Genomic DNA, 18416 nt, shown 5'->3' on the forward strand with positions numbered 1-18416 from the left:
TTAAACTTCATTTCAAACAAATAATTTAATTACATGAAAATGATTAAAAAACAGTTGAAAATAATATGACGTCATGCGCATTGGGGTAATTACCAATAATCCACCTGAAAAATTCGACCCGAATCCAACATCTATACTACTGTCCACTTACAGTTCAATTCATGTCCTTTGCATAACAAAGTAGAGGATTGATGACCGCATCATCCAATTGCAAAGTCTTAGTTCACTTTTTTAGGGCTGTTTGCACTATAGTAATATACTTGTAAAACGTTTTTTATTGCAGACTTCGAAGTAAAGGATATGATGAAGATCCCTGGGTTATTCTGTTCAATGCTGATTATTCTAAAAATCGAAGCCCCATATAGTGCCTATGGGTACAATCCTAGGGGTAATAGAGGACATGAATTAGCAGTACAGGCACAAGAAAAAACTCGACTTGCATATGAAAGCCTTAAAGTTAAAGCAACTATGCAACAGGAATTCACGGTAGTTCATGGACGAATAAACGAACTTCAAACTGCTGTTGTGGAAGTGCTTGCACTACAAGCGGTGCGGATCGCCAACGCAACAGAATCTTTGGCATTTACTGCATATAACCTGTCACTTAGTATAAGTGAAAGCTTGGGTAAATTCAATACCGTTATCGACGAAATGTATGCAGGGATGCGCTTGATTCTAGCAATACTGCTTTTGATATGTTGTGCGTTATGTCAAACTTTTATAAGTTGCATCGGAAACACTTTAAAGCCGAACATAATGGCCCGAGTAACTAAACATTTCATGTACCTTCTTCAGCTGTTTTGCTGACTTCGTGCCTTTTGGAGTTTTGGTTGATGTTTATCATGTGTTGCGGTTGTCCTCAGAATTCAGGGCATTGGTAATATATGTGTCTCCGTTCATTTGTTTAATCATGTTTTACTTTTTCGGATTAGTACTTTCAATCATTCGTAACATCTTAGACTTCATCAAGTTTGTCCTATAGGGACCATATTTGTTAACTTTTGCTCCGTACGCAGTCCTGTACCAAATTTACAAGTACCGGCGTTACCATAGAAACCGAATAGGTGTGTATCTTGCAATGATGCCATTTTCTGTATTCCCGTAATATGTCATGGGAGTTCGGCAATTAGCGATGCAAAAGAAATTGACAAGTTTTACTGACGTTTACTTATAGTGCATTTGGTGTACTTTGTTGAAGGCATAATTTTGCAATCAAAATACCCTAATCCTGAAATGGCCATGCTCAATAGGCCGTATTATGAAAGGAGTTTTATTAAGTAGAAAGTTTTCAAGTATTATGCAGTAAAATTCTATATCATACATTTATAGTACTTAACGGATGTACTTTGTATATTCCAATGTAGTTTTTTTTTCGTTGGTTTGTACCACGACTTGTATTGCATACCCCGTATCGCACCCCTTTCAAAACTCCTCATTCTTTATTATCCGGCACCTTCCAGATTTTTCTACTGTCCTGATTTTGTTGAGATGATTGAATGTAAAATGAATGCTAATGATATTCTCAGAAACACACGATGGTTTGCGCAAGTGAATTTATATGTTGCATATTTTTTGTGAAGAATGGTGCTTTGATAGTAATCTTAATAAGGCAAAAATATGATTTAAATGAATCATGTATTTTTTTTCAAATGCCCAGTTTATTTCGGAGAGAAAGAGATGCAAAGATGACCGATACAAAAAAAATCACCGACAGCATGTTTAAGTTACACAGATCTTTGTCTTACCATAATCATAATCCTGGTAATACAATACATCTGTACGATCATACGATAAAACCTATTCTTTTGTTCGGAAGTTTGGGAATGTTGCTGATTCTGCTGCATGTAAGAACAGAAATGAATATTTTCTAGAATAAAGATACTACTTAAATGTCACATAATACATTATGAAATCGGTGAATGTATTAGTAGATCTTTTGACCAAAGAACATACCTGGATGCTGTTATTTGATATCAATGTGTATTGTTTTGTAAAGACTCTGATTCTGACTGAGGCGTATGGTGATATCATCATGTATGAATACTACAGTACTGTGTTTGTTTGTTGGGGTTTAACGTCCGAGCAGCAATATTTCAGCTATATTCAGACAATACAGTACTGTGTAATGTGTTATTATTTACTTGATTACATCAATTATTGTACTAATAAAGTTGAGAATGGGTGTCATTTTTTTTTATCGTGTAGTCCCTAAATAATAATTTGAAAACTGCAAAAAAACATCATCTTGACTGTCAAGGGCAATATCACTACCAAGAAGTTATCCCACAACTTTGACCCACAAAAGACTTTTGTAAAACCCTTCATGGTGAAAAAGGTAGGTCACATTTATTTTATAGTATCTCTGATAGTTTCTAAGACATATGTAGAAATCGGTGTCTTAACTCCTGTTAAAAATAACAATGGTGGCCATGTTTCATGCTTGATTTATTTAGTTAATACAATTTTGGAAGTACATACCCTAAGAATGCTGGTGACCAAATTTGGCAATAATCCACCGAGTGGTTTCAGAGAATATTTTAAAAGGAAAGTTGCTAATGATGGACGAAGAATGCCAAGTGATGGCAATAATTCACACAGCCTATAGTCAAGTGAACTAAAAAGATTCTAATACACACATCAATTCAATGTGAACTTCACATGATTTTCATGTAAAGGCCCAATTCACATAAATTTCAGGTGAACTGTTTTGCTCAATCATACTGAAAAAAACCATGTAATTCAAGTTAGTTCTTTATAACCTTTTTGCCCATGTATCATTACATATTGCTGGCATAATATATCATACTTTATGTAGTTTATATCATGTATAACAAAACAAAAAAAATAATTCAAAGTAAAAAAATGCTATTTTTATATTTCAGTAAAAAACAAATCAGATACAACAATTAAACATTTCCAAAAGGCAACAGAAGAATATATTTTGTACATTGATCAGTTTAAGCAAAGGCAGTATTAAGTGTCAGTTTTTATAAGAATCAGGCAGTAGGTGAAACATGGTATGAAAAAAAAACACCATTTTAAAAGTTTAATTTGACTATCTGCATCACTAAAATCAAGGAAAAAATAATGACCAAATTTTCCATATCACTTTGGTAAATTAAGTTATAATTTTATTGAAATGCACTGAAAATGAATATTTCAAGGGCAGATAATTCAGTCTAAAAATTTCTGAGCATATCCAGTGATACAAAAATCAAATAATGTGGGTTTTTTTTCAAAAAGAGAAAGCATCCTTAAGAGAAATTATATTGTCAGATCAGTGGGTTTTTGACACACGTTTGATTTTTCCAATTTTGCCTGATTCTTACTAAAACTTACATTAAAAAGGAAACTACAAAGACCAACACAAAAACAGTAATTCTACATCAAGAAATATATCTTTATGTTATGTGTATATGCGGATGCAATAACAAAATTGTACATTATTTATGAAACCAAACAGAACAATGCTTTTATTAAATTTAAAAAAGGTACTGCATACAAAATTTTAAAGTTAAAATAAATTGCCTTGTGGTCTGGGAGATAAAATGTATCTATCAAAGTATGTCTGACCTGAAGCCAAAATCTGTCCAGTAAGCTAGCTTTTGCAAGATGTCTGACAAATGGTTCTTCAAATTTTAATACCATTTATTTTCTTGACATTCACAGAACTTTTTTCATTTCTAAATCCTGAAGACCAAATGCAAATTTCTTTTGGGTCTTTTCACACTTTATTTACTGATATACATAATATGTTTCAAAATAAAATCCAATTAAAACCTAGCTGTTAGTACACAATACTGCTTATTCTCTGAAAAGAAATCATTTGAGGTGACAAAACCATTTCACCATTCTGTCAAATGTGTGAATATTATTGAAGTGTATGTTGGTAAATAATACCAACTGACCTGGATGGAATGGGCTCTGAGGTACTTCTAAACCAGTGCCAAATTTATCCAGAAGAACTTAAGCACTGTCATCTACTGAAAGATGTAGTAGAATGTAAGGAATTAGGAGGATACAAGTCCTATGGTCCTTAATTCAACATAGTGTAATATTGTAACAAAAGTTAACTATTTGAATAGAAAAACCTGTTTTAAGTACTTCTCTGTCTAAGAATCAGGCAAAATGAATTGTTTGTAGAATGTTACTAAAATTTGCCTTTTTAGGATATAGATAGGTTGAATTTAGTGTAAATGCACTATGGGAAAATTTTCACACACTTTTTCCCTATATAAGCAGTTATAGTATATCAATGTCAGAGATGCTCTAGGATAAATTTAAATACCAAATTCTGAATAATAATGTGCCACCCACTGCCTGATTCTTACACAGAATGGTACTTTACCATTTATTCATCCCAGTTAATCTCAATTTCATCACTGAAATACCTTACCTGAGTACACTGTATAGCATTTTGTTAAAGTACTTATAATTGTGTATGTTATTGCACCAAAAGAAGGTTAACACATTACTGCAATATATGTGTATCACTATACCACCTATCACATGTACATATTTTCATAATCAAAGTGAAATATTATGCTAAAACTAAGACACATCCTCTGTCAAATTTTCTATCATTTCACAGGATCTAATCCACAGTTCTTCTTGCAGAAATTCATCATGTGCTAGCCCATGAGGTGCACACTTGGAGCAGTTGTCATAGTAACTACCTGTTTGACCTTCAACTGAAGGTGAAAGTGCTAAATATAGAATTGTGTCTGCTCCCATTTCTGGAGTCTGAAAGTATTTAAAAATTTCTACTATAACTTGGCATATCTAATCAGTAACTTGTGTTAGTCAGTTACAGTAATCAGTATAAAATTACCAGTATGTCTTATCAGAATCACACAGAAAATGTTTTCTGATCATATGGCACTAAAATGTATTTTCAGTGCTTGTTCATAAATTGGAAATGTTTTTGCTTTAAATAGTACATTCTCTCTAAACTATGACAAAATGTTCAACTGTTAATTTGAGTTAATTGTTACAAATTATTTTTGAAGAAAGACAGATTTTGACTGATTGATCAGGTGATCACAGATACCTAGCATTCCAAATTTTGTAAGTGAAAAGAGACAAAACTAAGCTGTAAATACAGCACATACCATAATTAAACTTGACCATTATTTTATGACACAAAACTTAGTGGCACAGTTTGGACACCACCAGTATATTTAATAAAAAATTTCAAGCATAGATACATATACAAAATTCACTCGTTTTCATAGCATAAAAATAATAAATTCTAATTAAAAATGAGGACGGTAAAAAATATCTGATCCAGCCACACTTAATAACCAATCAAAATTGAGGCTGCCAAGCCAATAAACAGTGCTGAAAGTCCAATAATTTTGAAACAAAGCTTATTTCCATGAAGATGAAATTTGTAAAATTATTAAAATTCATAAAAGTGTATTAGAGTTATCATAAAGGGTGGACAGACGGTTTTTAATATGTTGGTGTCTATAGCCGTCAAACAGGAAGTTGATGCTGCTGCAGTCTGAAATCATATCTCACAATAATCTGCATACCTATATAAAGTTTTAACGAAAAAGTTTACAGACAAACAGATCAACAGAAGAACACAGGGAAACAGACATCATAATCACTAAATTTCTCTCGCAAAACCAATAAAAAAAATAATAAAAAACTCATAAAATAATAACTAGTCAAACATCTTACTGAAATCAGTTAGTCATCACTATACCATACCTTGTAAAATGTAACAGCTAAGAAATCCATCAGCCATTTTAATGACCAATGTACATGTCTGTAGAGACTAGAGTTGACTACACCAGGGTGTACAGCATTTACTGTTACTTTACTCTGGTGGTTACTCAAACGTTTACTCAACATTATAGACCACAGAGTAATAGCAAATTTGGAATTATAGTAAGCAGCATGGGCGGAGTAATCCCAATCATTGTTATATCTGAAAAATCAATATCAAATGCAGAATAATATAAAAGTAGTATTGTTCATAGGCTACCAATTTTGTGGTTTTCATGAGTAGGCCAAACCATGAAATTTAGTTTCAACGGAAAGGAGAATCCAATTGATGTGTATACTGAAAACATCAAAACTACGAATTCAAGAATATCCTCCCTAATCCAAAACAAATTGGTATCCATGAATTAAAGTACTTTTACAGTATACTGTTGCTTACCAATGACATGATCAACAAGATCACACTTACATTGTAACAATTTACACATACATTTTTTAAGCTTTTTTGTAAGAATTATTTCCCTTTACACCTTTAAGTTCATAATCATTTATAAGAAGCCTACAACCGATGGAAGCTACAATTTTTGTATGACAAATTACTCCCAGTACCTCTGAATCTTTCAAATATGTTCATTATTATTACCCATATTAATGTATCTTCTAAAATTTGATATTTTAGATATGATAAAAAGATACATACAGTACATCTATTAAAAAAATGTGAGAAGATTTTGCAATGTTTTAATAATCAAGATGTTTTAACAGAAAAAAATCTACACATCATATACCTGCCTGGAAACAAGGTAATTACTTTGTCATGTCTGACCCCTGTTACACCTTACCTTCTACATATAACATCTACATCAGGTGAACCAATGTTATGTACTATTGATGTTACATTGACAATTCTACTACAGAAATTTTCTCCTGCCGAATTTTTTAATATATCTAGAAGTAAAGAGGTCAGGTAGAAATGGCTCAGGTAATTCACCTGGAAATGTTCTTCTAATCTATCCTCTGTCTCTTTATATGGTACAAACATTACACCAGCTACAACAAATGAAAAAAAATCAGGGGCAGATCCAGACACTTTCAAAAGGACGGGTGCCAGCTGGGGTTCCTCAGAAAAAGGGAGGTGCTAGGACATTATTTTGATAATTTTTCACAAGAAAATGACCAACTTTTCAATAAAAAGGGGGTACCAACCACCTGCACCCCGTTTTGGATCTGCCAATGGAAATTGTCATACCTAATGAATGGCTTTCTATCATTTCAATTATACTTTAAGGCAATCTTACACTGAATGTGGTGTGAACTAGGGAAAGTAATACTTTCAAATTCAAAGAATCACCTTGCAGAGTATATAGGGAGTGTAGAAAGGTAGTTTTACACAATCTGTTATGTAAGATTATATATTTCTTAAGACTTTTTACCTTTGTTTGAAGCACATTAATTGCAACTTATAAAAAGTGGTGCACTTTAAGTTATACCATTAAATAAGTTATCCCATTAAATAAGGTATCCCATTAGGTAAGCTATTCCATTAGGCAAGCTATCCCATTAGGAAAGCTATTCAATTATGTAAGCTATCCCATTAGTAAGCTAATCCATTAAGTAAACTATCCCATTAGTAAGCTCATCCATTAAGTAAGCTATCCCATTATTAGGTAAGCTGTCCCATTAAATAAGCTATTCCATTATTTTAATTGCACAAATATCTTGAATTAGGTCTCACCATTGTTTATAAGAATATTAAGAGATAATCCCATAGCCAGAAAACTGTCTGCAAAATCTTTCACTGACTTCAATGACATGAGGTCAAGATGTATCCAATCCACTGAAATATAAAATTAACTATGGAAAAAATCATCTTCTTTAAAACTGTGATAAGTATACTATCCTAGGTCAATCTTTCCCTGTTTCAATTCTTGTGTGTAAATTAGTGGAGACTAGGACAAATGATCATGTATTGATATGACCCTGATGGACAAAAATAGCAATAAAACTCACTAATCAATTAAGCATGCAAACATAGGAGGATAAATAATTTTTGGAGTTCTAGTCTTTTAAGGAGCACAGAACAATAATACTGTGCTTTCTCATTAGTACTTACCTTTCGCATTAGGAAATTCTTCTCTGATTTTTGACAAAGCTACTTTTCCTTCTCTTGAACATCTTGATCCTGAAATGTCACTAAAAATCTTAATTGTACTACTTTTTATGGGTACAATCCAAATTAAAAATGAAACCTTAGTATTAACTGGGATTGAAAACAAGTAGACAGTTTAATCAGGTATGAAAATATAATATCAAACTGTTAGGAGCTTGGTTTATTCATGAAATGGCCAGATTTTTATTAACCAAATAAAAAATATAAATATTTCAAATCAGACAAAAGTCAAAAGCCTGTAAATTCTATAAAATCATGATATTATTTATAACTGTACCTATGACTACATGTACATTTTTCGACACTAATGACCTTGACACTTCATATCCTATTCCTTCTGTTCCTCCTGTTACTATGGCAACAAAACCTGTATGCAAGTGCTGCTCTGAAATATACAAGTGCAATATTATGTTCTGTCATCCTTGAACTGACAGGGTCTTTGATGCTGGGACAAGTAAATGTGCACTCAAGCAACGAGATTTTAAAAAAATCACATGACATACGTGCCCAGAGGCATTTTATGGTTTCTTTTTCAATGTACATAAACTTATTAAACTAAGAATTACTAACAGCAATTGTTTACAAATATTACTACTTTAATCTGGCACTTTACACACAGTGTTTTAAATACACTATGTCATGATGTAGCTACACAGACTTAAGTAGTAATCTGATAACTAAATCTTTAGCTCAGTCCAGAAGGGGATTCAAAGCAGAAGAACATTGGCCACCTCCCCTTATGCTCTAAGTTTGGTGTGGTTGATAATTTATAGAAAAATAGTAATCACTGGAGCACATACACCAATATTTAGGAATTCAAGCCTGCATTCTGTCATCTCAACAGCAAAGTTAGAACACCGAATATACATGTTATAGCAAGCACGGCAAGGTGGTGTCAGCTCTACTGTTATTAAATGTACTATTTTAATTTTCCCTAAAGTTTCCAAATATACTAAGAAAAAAATGTCATATCCCAGAATGCAACAAAACATGACTGTCCTTAGAGAAAAAATGCATGGTTCCCTTAAATCAAACATATAAAAATATATACATGTAGGTTAAGATTATGTTTCAGTAAAAATAACTTTATCTTTTCTGATAGTTTTCAAGTCTTTTCTATTATTTTTTACTAACTAGAAGAAGTTAATATGATGTGTTTTTTAAAGGTTATAGAAAAACGTGGATATATGTACGTGTATCTCCACTGTTCCACTGTTGCTGTTGTCAAGAACCTAACCCTCCTCGGAAAATATATAACTCTGATTGTATTATCCAAATTGAAACATAGCTTTACTAAGATAGGAAAGGCAATGATTTTCTTTTTTGGAATTAACAGCTGTCAGATGTGTCTGAATTTTGATTACCTCACATGACATGTGTAAAATATTCCAACCATCCATGGAGAACTGTAATATTTCTGTTATCTGTACAAATTAATCTGATCCACTTAAACTGAAAAGGATGATGCTAGAGATGCCCTTAAGGGTTAAAAACTGTAAAGTATTGGGAATTGCTACTAAGTCATTAACAATTTCGAATGTGAGAGAAAAGGGGGCTGGGGCATGGATTTTGAAAAAAAAAGAAAACAACAAATGTTCAAAATTTTGGAAAAGTTTTTTTTTACCCATTCATCGAAAAAAACTTTAGTCCCCTATTATTTAACAAGGCAGATTTTCGACTAAAAATATTTATTTTGCTTGCTGCTGAAATATACATAAAAGGCTGTGGCTATTTTGCCGGATCTGGCAAAATAGCTTGTATTATGTTATTTGGCTATTTTGCCGTCAATATTTAACAAAAATACAAGACTTCATACCAAGGAGTTAAATATAAAGTTATATATATATATAGAGTGAAAAATATAAATCTCTGTTCATACATAGAAAACTTAATAAACATAAAAGAGATTATAAAACTGGAAATATAATGTAGAATGAAATATTAATAAAAGTCATAAAATTTTGAATGAAAAGTATAAAAAATTAACAGATAAATCACAGTATTATAGGAATTCTAATCATTAGAAATTTAAAGATTTTCTGTCATAAAAAATGGTTAAATACGATAAAATTTTACACATAAAATAAAGTAAAATAGAAATTCCAATATTTAATCGACACAGATTTCTTTACTTAAAAATATGAATGTAAAATAAGTTAAAATTCAGACTGATTGATTGTTAGGGTTTAACATCTGAGCAGCAATAGTTCAGCTATATCCAGGCCATGAACATGAAATGGATGATCATGATGATGAAATGAAAAAGGGAAGGGAAACAAGGACAATGGGGTCAACAAATTTTCACACAAAAATTAAAGTACAATAAGAATTCGAAATGTTTCAAATCGATACAGATATCTTTGTATGAAAATATGACTGCAGTTCAAAATGTTATAAGTTAACATTGTACATAGCTTAAAAGACTACTTTTAGCTTTGTGCTGTAGTTTAATAGGTGCACAAGAGAAATGTTGCCATTCCAAGCATGAACTGCACTTTATGCTCTTTTCTAGGGTATCTGCATCTTCTTCACAAGTTTAATTTACATATTTAAATATAATCATTACGGATGGTCCGATTTCTGCGTAAAAATGTTATATTTCTTTTAAAATCATAAAAAAAAATTGGAATGTACTCAATATAGCTTATATATAAAGTCAGTAAGAATCATATGTAATTAATTTTTGAATACAGCATATCATATATATATTTTAATTAGGTCCAGCAGTAGCCTCAGACGCTACTTTGCTGGATCAGGCAAAATAGTCGCTGCCAAAATAAAAATAATGCACTTGCTAAGCAAAAATTCTAATCTCATCTCCACCCCTTCGTGCCATAGGAGTTTTAATGTCATTTACTATTCATACAAGTCTCATACAGAGGGTACAAGTATGGTAAAGCTCACGGTGCTTGCTGATACAAGCAAAGCCTACTCCATATTAATATGATACAGGGAGAACTCTCGTAATAATTCCCACACTGAATGACTTATCCTACTTATGCAGATTTTTTTATTATGTTAATAGAATAGTAGTCCAAATAATCATGAAGGTTGCGAAGGCTTTTTTCAAATCTATGTTAATGCCTCAAGGCCATCATCTAAAATAAAAATGTTAAGACGGCAAAATATTGTATTTAGCCTAAGACTAAAACAGTAATCAAGGGAACCAAGGTTATAGCGGTTATCAAAAGAATGTTATCCTGGGACAAAGACCAGACATGGAAAACAGACATACATGTACACAACAAAGAACATAAAGTAACTAAAATCATACATACGAGGTAACAAAAGCTAATGAGCAACTCGGACTCCACTAAAAACTGGGAGCATGAACCAGGTGCACTGGTAGGGTAAGTATACTCTGCTTTTCTAGAAACACCCGCCGAGTAAAGACTAAACTCGTCTAAAGTAAGAGAATTGATGTTTATACTTGTATAAAATGGACTTAACTCATGCAGTCTGTTTTAATTACCTTCCTTCTTGTGAGTCTGTAGTATCTGTCTGATCAATGCATATAAACCATAAATATAAATTTTCAAAAAGCAATATATGACGATAAAACATGTATGGATAGTGTGGAGCATTGCGAACTACACTTTTGGCGAAGTTTTTCGATTCTCTCTAGATGGTTTGAAGAAATCCGAAAAAAAGTTATTTTGTTATAAACCAGAAAACAATTTCAAATGAGAGAGCACAACTAACTACCTTTATATAACTTGTTCGCTTTACCATTGCAAGCTATTTTTCTAAAAAAAAAAATCACTTTTCCTTATGCCAACAATAAACAGGGACTATATAATACTTAAATATATATACAGGTACTGCAATAAATAAACAAACAAAATAATATGAAAAAATTAAAAAAAAGACATATATAGAGCCCCGTGCAGGTCCGGGTGTTAAAAGAATAGGCCTTCAGCAGCGCTAAGCTTGTCGTATAAGGCGACTAAATAGTGCTCAGAAATCTAGCCGGGGGCTAGGCGCTCTGCCCACAGAGCAACTGAGATGTGTGCCCCAGGTGGTGGAATGGGGTACCCCTGGCGTGTTGCATGCTGGGGTTGCCAGGCTATAATACGGAAAACCTGACCGCAAACCATAGTGGTGCACCGTGTTGGGAAAGATGCCACGTTCCTCGCACGTTAAAGAACTCTGCTGTGGTATTCGATAGGAGTAGGAACCTTTGCGCTCCGCCACAGGAGGCTAAATTGCCCGACCTTACCCGTCCCCCCTTTTTCCAGTGACAATCAAAATTTGTCGACCCTATTATCCTTGTGACCTATCCTTTTTTTTTCATTTCATGTTCATTTTATCATCCATTTCATGTTCATTGTCTGAATATAGCTGAAATATATTGCTTCTCGGAAGTTAAACCCCAACAAACAAACAAACATATATAGTTCACCTTCTCTGAAGACTAGTAATCCAAGACATGCATGGACTCAGGGACTTCATATTACTGTTTGTAGTACAGAGTTCCTAATGGGCTTGAAAGGCCGATCGGGCCTTACATTCATCAACCTCATGATGTTTTAGGACCTTTATATCACCCATTTACAAATCAATTTAACACCAAAGATTATTCTCAGGATCTGGACATGTTACTACCGTGTATACACATAAAAGACATAATAAGACTAAGTAAAATATCAAAATTCGTGCACAACTACAGTGTAGCATTAGTGAACAACAAAAAGAAACAAACAAACAATGAAAACTACAGATAAAGCGATAGAAGCTATTTAAATGCCGAACAGCCACATTCCAAGCCTTTCCAGGACCAAGCTAAGCTCTTAAAACGAGAAAAAAATCTATTTTCTGGCCTAAAATGGTTCGGAAGCTTCTATAAAGTAGCTGCAGCAAAACGAACACTTAATTTTCTTACCATAAGTACTGGTTTTGACCTGCGGTATATCTAGTATATTGTTGTTCCTGAAAGTATATTTATATGATTTTACAGTGACAACATCACGTATAGACATCCGGGTGATAAATCATTCAGAATTTTAAAGGTTTCAACAGCCATTGGTCTTTGTCGTCTAATATGCAGATAAGGCATCCTGGCATGATCCAAAAGTTCTTCTGAGCTAGACATGTCATCATTCACAAAACGGAGTGTTCTTTTTTCAATTTTTAAAAGAATTTTTACTAGTACAGAAATGCCATGCCAAAGGGCAAAAAATGAAATTCCTTAGAACGAAAGAATTAATATTGATACATTGTTGTTTTTCAAAAGTCTTTTAGGATTTGCCTGCATTTTATTAATCCTAAACCATTCAATCAGCTCCGATCCAGTGGTGCAGTTTCTAAGGTAGAAATTAACACATCATAATCAGGTGAACAAAAAGTTAAGGTATTCTGATCTGCATAGTTATATAGTGTGCTATATTTGATGACGTAAAAAAATATTATTGATAAATACTTTGAATGGGAGACGGCCAAGGATAGATCATTGCGGCACGCCCTTATGGATGTTAGCTCAACTACTAAGAATACTATTATTTTTTTGCTATTTTCGATTAGGAATGAAGGAGGATTACTGAAAGCTTGGAAGCTCCATACGTGCATAATTGATCATGCAAAACTTCATGTGGGAGACAGTCGAATGCCTTAGACAGATCCATCAACACTGTAGCAACATAGTAGTTTTTATGTAATGCTGATCGCAATCTTCTAACATTTTCAGTTGTGTAGTTTTACACCCATAAATAAGGATGAAAATGGAATCAAAATACTCGCAAAACTTTTTCATTTCATTTAAAAAAGAAAATAGATAGTACACTCGGTGGCGTAGCCAAGAAAAAATAATGTGTACTCACGGCAAGGGGTCTGAGGACCGCTTAAGGTCCTTGGCGGGTCCAGGGCAGCGCTCTGGTGGTGTGTCTCGGGGGCCAAGCCCCCTGAAGCTCCTGTGATATAAGGAATTGAACAGCTGTTAGAAACTTAAAAAATAGCTGACATTTCTTTTTTTATATAAAAGGAATATTAGTTTACCTATTGATATTTTGACTCTTTCACCGGATTGACACTAGACCCTTACACTAGACTTTTTTATAGTCAGGGCAACAGTGGGGGTTTGGGCCCGTAAAACATGGTTTACTGGTAAGATGCCTGTACCAAGTCAAGGTTTTGATTGTTTACTTTGTTTGCTACACAATCTTCAATTTGCCTCTGTTTTCTAGCTGGATTTATGGCTTTCGTCTCCTGTTTGGATTAACTGTCATTTTAATTTGTGTTGACTGTTCTTAAATCAACCGGCGTAGTGAATATAACATTTTGAGTGGATTTGGAGAATATATCAAAAAGACAACGTGATAAAAATGAGTCGTGACCTAAGGCGACGCACCAAGCGGTCACAACGAACGACAAGAACAGTTTGTGTACCACGGGGCAGATTATCTCAAGTTTTGTAATTCTTTTTTTACAGAAATATAGCAGAAAAAAACATAAAACAAAGATTGTTACAAGTAGCCAACTGTCCTCCGCCGTAAAAAATCAAAGTTTCATTACTCCAGCAACATTTTTCGAAATATAATGCCAGTGCGATATGATCAACTAAATATTAAGTCTAACAATCTGCAAAATTTGAACCAAATCCGTTCAGCGTTTTCAGAGGAATTGCGTTCACGAGAAGTGTGACGGAAGGTCGGCTGGTTTAGACGGAAAGACGCAGACCATATCTATGTCCCTCCGACGCCTAACGTCTGGGGACAATTATATTTAAAAACTATTGATAGTTAGTTTTGTTTATTTTCATTTGTTTAAATTCGGAATATCCCTTTTATCCACATCTATACACGAGGATTCTCTCTATGCATAAGGCCAAGTGCTAAGATGCGTTCTTAGTGCATTGTCGTCCGCAGATGGGTCTTCATCCTCCCGAGAACACTGAAAGACCCCTCATGCAGCAGTAGCTGTTGCAACAGGCATTGTCAATAAGACTGTAAATATGGACCAAGATATGCAATATAAGTTAAATGCACATCTTTACGTCCGTCGTCATTTAAACGTTTTCAAAAGCAGACCGCATCCTAAATTAATCTAAGATGCGGATCGTGAAGACGAATCCGCCTTAGGCCCAAATTAAGTATGAAGAAATTTATTTTTGTAAAGTGAAGTCAATACGACGTGCACGTTGACTTTTATACACACTACTTTTGTCAAAGAGGGTGAAGACACGTACACGTTCATTATTAAATTGTTGGTAAAGTCTTCGAACGTGTTATTTACAAATATATGTATAACTTTCTGGTAGATAATTCCTTAATTTACCGGTTCCAATATGGATTATGCATGGACACTCTACAGTTCATCAATTGATTGAAATTTATCATAATATTAGTCTAGCTCTTGAAAAGAAACAAATTATGTGCACTGTTTTTTTGTGATATATCGAAAGCGTTTGACCGCGTTTGGCACAAAGGCTTAATTCAAAAGATAAAGGCATATGGTATATCTGAAAATTTATTAAAATGGATTGAAAATTATATGGCAAACAGAAACCAAAAGGTATTAATAGGAAATTGTCTATCAGATAAAGGTACTATTAAAGGATGTGTTCCTCAAGGGTCAGTGCTAGGACCTCTTTTTTCTTATTGTATATAAATGACATTGCTGACAATACAAGTCTATCCAGGTTATTTGCTGGTTATACATCACTGTCATATGCCTCCGGAAATATAAATCAAATTGAAGAAAACATAAACTCGGATTTAGAAAAGATAAATAACTGGTAAAAAAACTGGTTAGTAAATTTTAATCCCCAAAAAACAGAATATTTGTTATTTTCTACAAATCGGCAACCTGATAGACCGAGTATTAGATTTACTGATCAGTTGATTGATTGTGTTAAAAATCATAAACACTTAGGTGTTACATTTCATTCAAATTGTAAATGGACTTGTCATATTCAAAATATAGTAAAAAGCGCTTCCAATCAGCGTTCCATGCTGCGTAAATTTAAATTTATTCTTAGTAGAGAGAACCTGGAAAAAAATTTACTTTGCCTATATTGTACCCATGTTGGAATATGCATGTGAACTTTGGGATGGTTGTACATAAGATGATATGAACAAAATTTAACGAGTGCAACATGAGGCTGCAAGAATTGTCACTGGTCTTCCAAAACATGCAAATATAGACTCCTTATATTTTGAAACTGGTTTGGAAACCCTTCAATCTAGAAGGAAAAGAAGGAAACTTAGTCCATCTTATCTTAATGACTGTTTATCACCGTATCAACGAGATGTAAGGCAAAGAAACTTGCCAACTGATTCTGACTATCGGCAACCATTTACAAGATTACATTTATCTTTTTCCCCGTCCGCGATTAGACTTTGGAACAATTTGGAATCAAATATACGTAATCTTCCAACCATTTCTAGATTAAAAAAAGCAAACCGATTTGAAATATATAATAAACCTCCTTCTTATTATTTCACAGGTTGTAGATTATGTAATATTCTACACACGAAACTTAGTCATAGGTGTAGTGCCCTGAATGAAGATCTATTCCGTGTTAATTTTGTGAATGATCCGGGTTGTGTCTGCGGCTGGGTGTTTGAAGATGTCATACATTACCTTTTGGAATGCCCATTATTTTTTGAGACACGAGAACAATTGAAAAATAATACTGCCTTTTTACCAGAATTAACAATCGATACTTTGCTTTTTGGAAATGAACCTTATCTGGTGACTTAAACAAAGATATTTTTAAATCAGTTCAATTATTCATCAAACAATCAAAGCGTTTTGACATAGCATGATCACAGCAAGCAATTTTAACTTCATCCTGTTAATATTTCCTTTCTTTTATACTCTTTTTTTAGTTCAGATAACTATTGCCAAATATATTGAAATGACAAGTTCATCACATATGATAACATATATACTGTTCTTTATTCAGTTTTGTCACAAGTTGTTTACATTGTATTGTATGTTTTGTTGCTGACGTATGTTCACAAAATATTTGTAATTAATTATGTGGAAAGGACCTTTGTAAGTTGGTATAACTTATGTCCAATCCAATTGCCTGTAAATTTTAGCAATAAAATATGTTTAAACTAACTAAACACGTACAGTAACCGACGTTCCCCCAGAAACGTAGTTACTGAAATCTTGTTTAATAAATATTTGCGTTTATTATACAGATAGCATTGTTTCATGGAATGTTCTCATTGTAATAAATTTCGATTATTCACAATGTAATTTCACTCGGACTTTCTCCCGCCAAAACGTCACAACTTTTATATCAATCCGCCAATCAAAAAATTCATGTTGAAAATATCGATAAAATATTACTAATATACACTCCCTACAAAGGCGTACAATACTAGTGGGATAATTAATTGGAAAGAGTGAATAACCAAAATATGATCACTCGTTCCAAGAACGCCCCAGGATTTAACTCGTGCGCGGAACAAGTTCCGCACACGCGTTAAGTCTTGGCGTTCTCTCGGCACTCGTGATAATATTTCTTTATTCACTCCAATTAATTATCTTATTCAGGGACGTAGCTAGGCCGAAATAATGTGTACTCAAAACAAATCGACCCTATCCATCTCAAAGAAGTGGCACTACGACAGGGGTTCTTGGACCACTAAAGGCCTCCGGATGCTCTGAAAAAAAAAAAGCAAAAATCTCACGTTTTTACCATTTTTTTGCACTTCAATTACTGTTAGAAAAAATGTTGTCTTGTCGTTAAGCACAATTTCAATGACTTTTCCTACCTTTACCATGAGGAACCAATGAGCTTTTTCAATTTTTCATCGATCCCTGTTTTTACCTACGGGTTGCCTGTAGCTGCGAACAACCAGGGTGAAAACTCCGCAACAAACATGACGTGTAAGCAGAGGACGCTTACCATACCGGTGCACCTGGTCCATGCTCCCAGTTTGTAGTGGAGTCCGAGTTGCTAATTTGCTTTTGTTATTTTGTATGTATGATTTTAGTTACTTCATGTTCTTTGTTGTGTATGTCTGTTTTCCATGTCTGGTCTTTGTCCCTGGATTACATTCTTTTGATTACCGCTATAACCTTGGTTCCCTTGATTATTCTTGCAATAAACGGCGGCTACGCCGAGAGGATAACACCAGGATATTTAGTTGCTCAGGCACTTTCTCCTTTACTCAGAATGAGTTATATCAAAAGGGATTGAAAGCATTTCACAAGCTTCAATAAAAGCTTCTATTAAAATTTTTGATCATACCATCAAACCAATTCTTCTATATAGTGCTGAGATATGGGGATATTTTAACCCATACAAAACTAGACTTAAAAAGGAAGTTTTACCACTCGATGATATATCCCATAGACTTATATGTGAAAAACTTCATGTAAAATTTTCAAAATTCATTTTGGGTGTTCATAAAAGGTCAACAAATTTAGCAGTATTGTCAGAACTAGGTCGTTTTCCACTTCACTTTGATATTATCAAATCGATGATAAAATATTGGTATAGACTAGAAAATTTAGTCGGACTTTCCATTGCTTCAACAGGCCTATGCAGAATCTAAAA

The 18416-nt window shown here is 33.5% G+C and overlaps 1 protein-coding gene and 1 pseudogene across 1 annotated transcript; one reads left to right on the plus strand and one right to left on the minus strand.

The window, feature by feature from the left end:
- The first annotated feature begins 303 nt into the window (after nucleotides 1–303).
- LOC148604333 (uncharacterized) lies at nucleotides 304–1281 on the plus strand (annotated as a pseudogene).
- A 1574-nt stretch (nucleotides 1282–2855) lies between these two features.
- Nucleotides 2856–11530, minus strand: LOC148604334 (polyprenol dehydrogenase-like). Its single transcript, XM_088549716.1, has 7 exons — nucleotides 11376–11530; nucleotides 8181–8288; nucleotides 7847–7915; nucleotides 7469–7570; nucleotides 6576–6783; nucleotides 5719–5938; nucleotides 2856–4743 (listed from the first exon to the last, which is right to left on the minus strand). The coding sequence occupies exons 1-7, from the start codon at nucleotides 11485–11487 to the stop codon at nucleotides 4552–4554; spliced, it is 1011 nt and encodes a 336-aa protein (XP_088405842.1). The 5' UTR covers nucleotides 11488–11530; the 3' UTR covers nucleotides 2856–4551.
- Nucleotides 11531–18416: the final 6886 nt, after the last annotated feature.

The sequence above is a fragment of the Perna viridis genome, chromosome 10 (assembly GCF_037379345.1).
Source record: "Perna viridis isolate PV_CMFRI_1.1 ecotype Kerala chromosome 10, ASM3737934v1, whole genome shotgun sequence".
NCBI lineage: Eukaryota > Metazoa > Mollusca > Bivalvia > Mytilida > Mytilidae > Perna > Perna viridis.

Excerpts from the sequence above, each read along its gene's own strand:
- LOC148604334 (XM_088549716.1), bottom strand. The coding sequence starts at position 11,487 with ATGCTCCACACTATCCATACATGTTTTATCGTCATATATTGCTTTTTG. Across the intron at positions 5,939-6,575 it reads GTAGATGTTATATGTAGAAG|ATATAACAATGATTGGGATT; the intron begins GTAAGGTGTAAC and ends TTGATTTTTCAG. Across the intron at positions 4,744-5,718 it reads TAGCTGTTACATTTTACAAG|ACTCCAGAAATGGGAGCAGA; the intron begins GTATGGTATAGT and ends AAATACTTTCAG.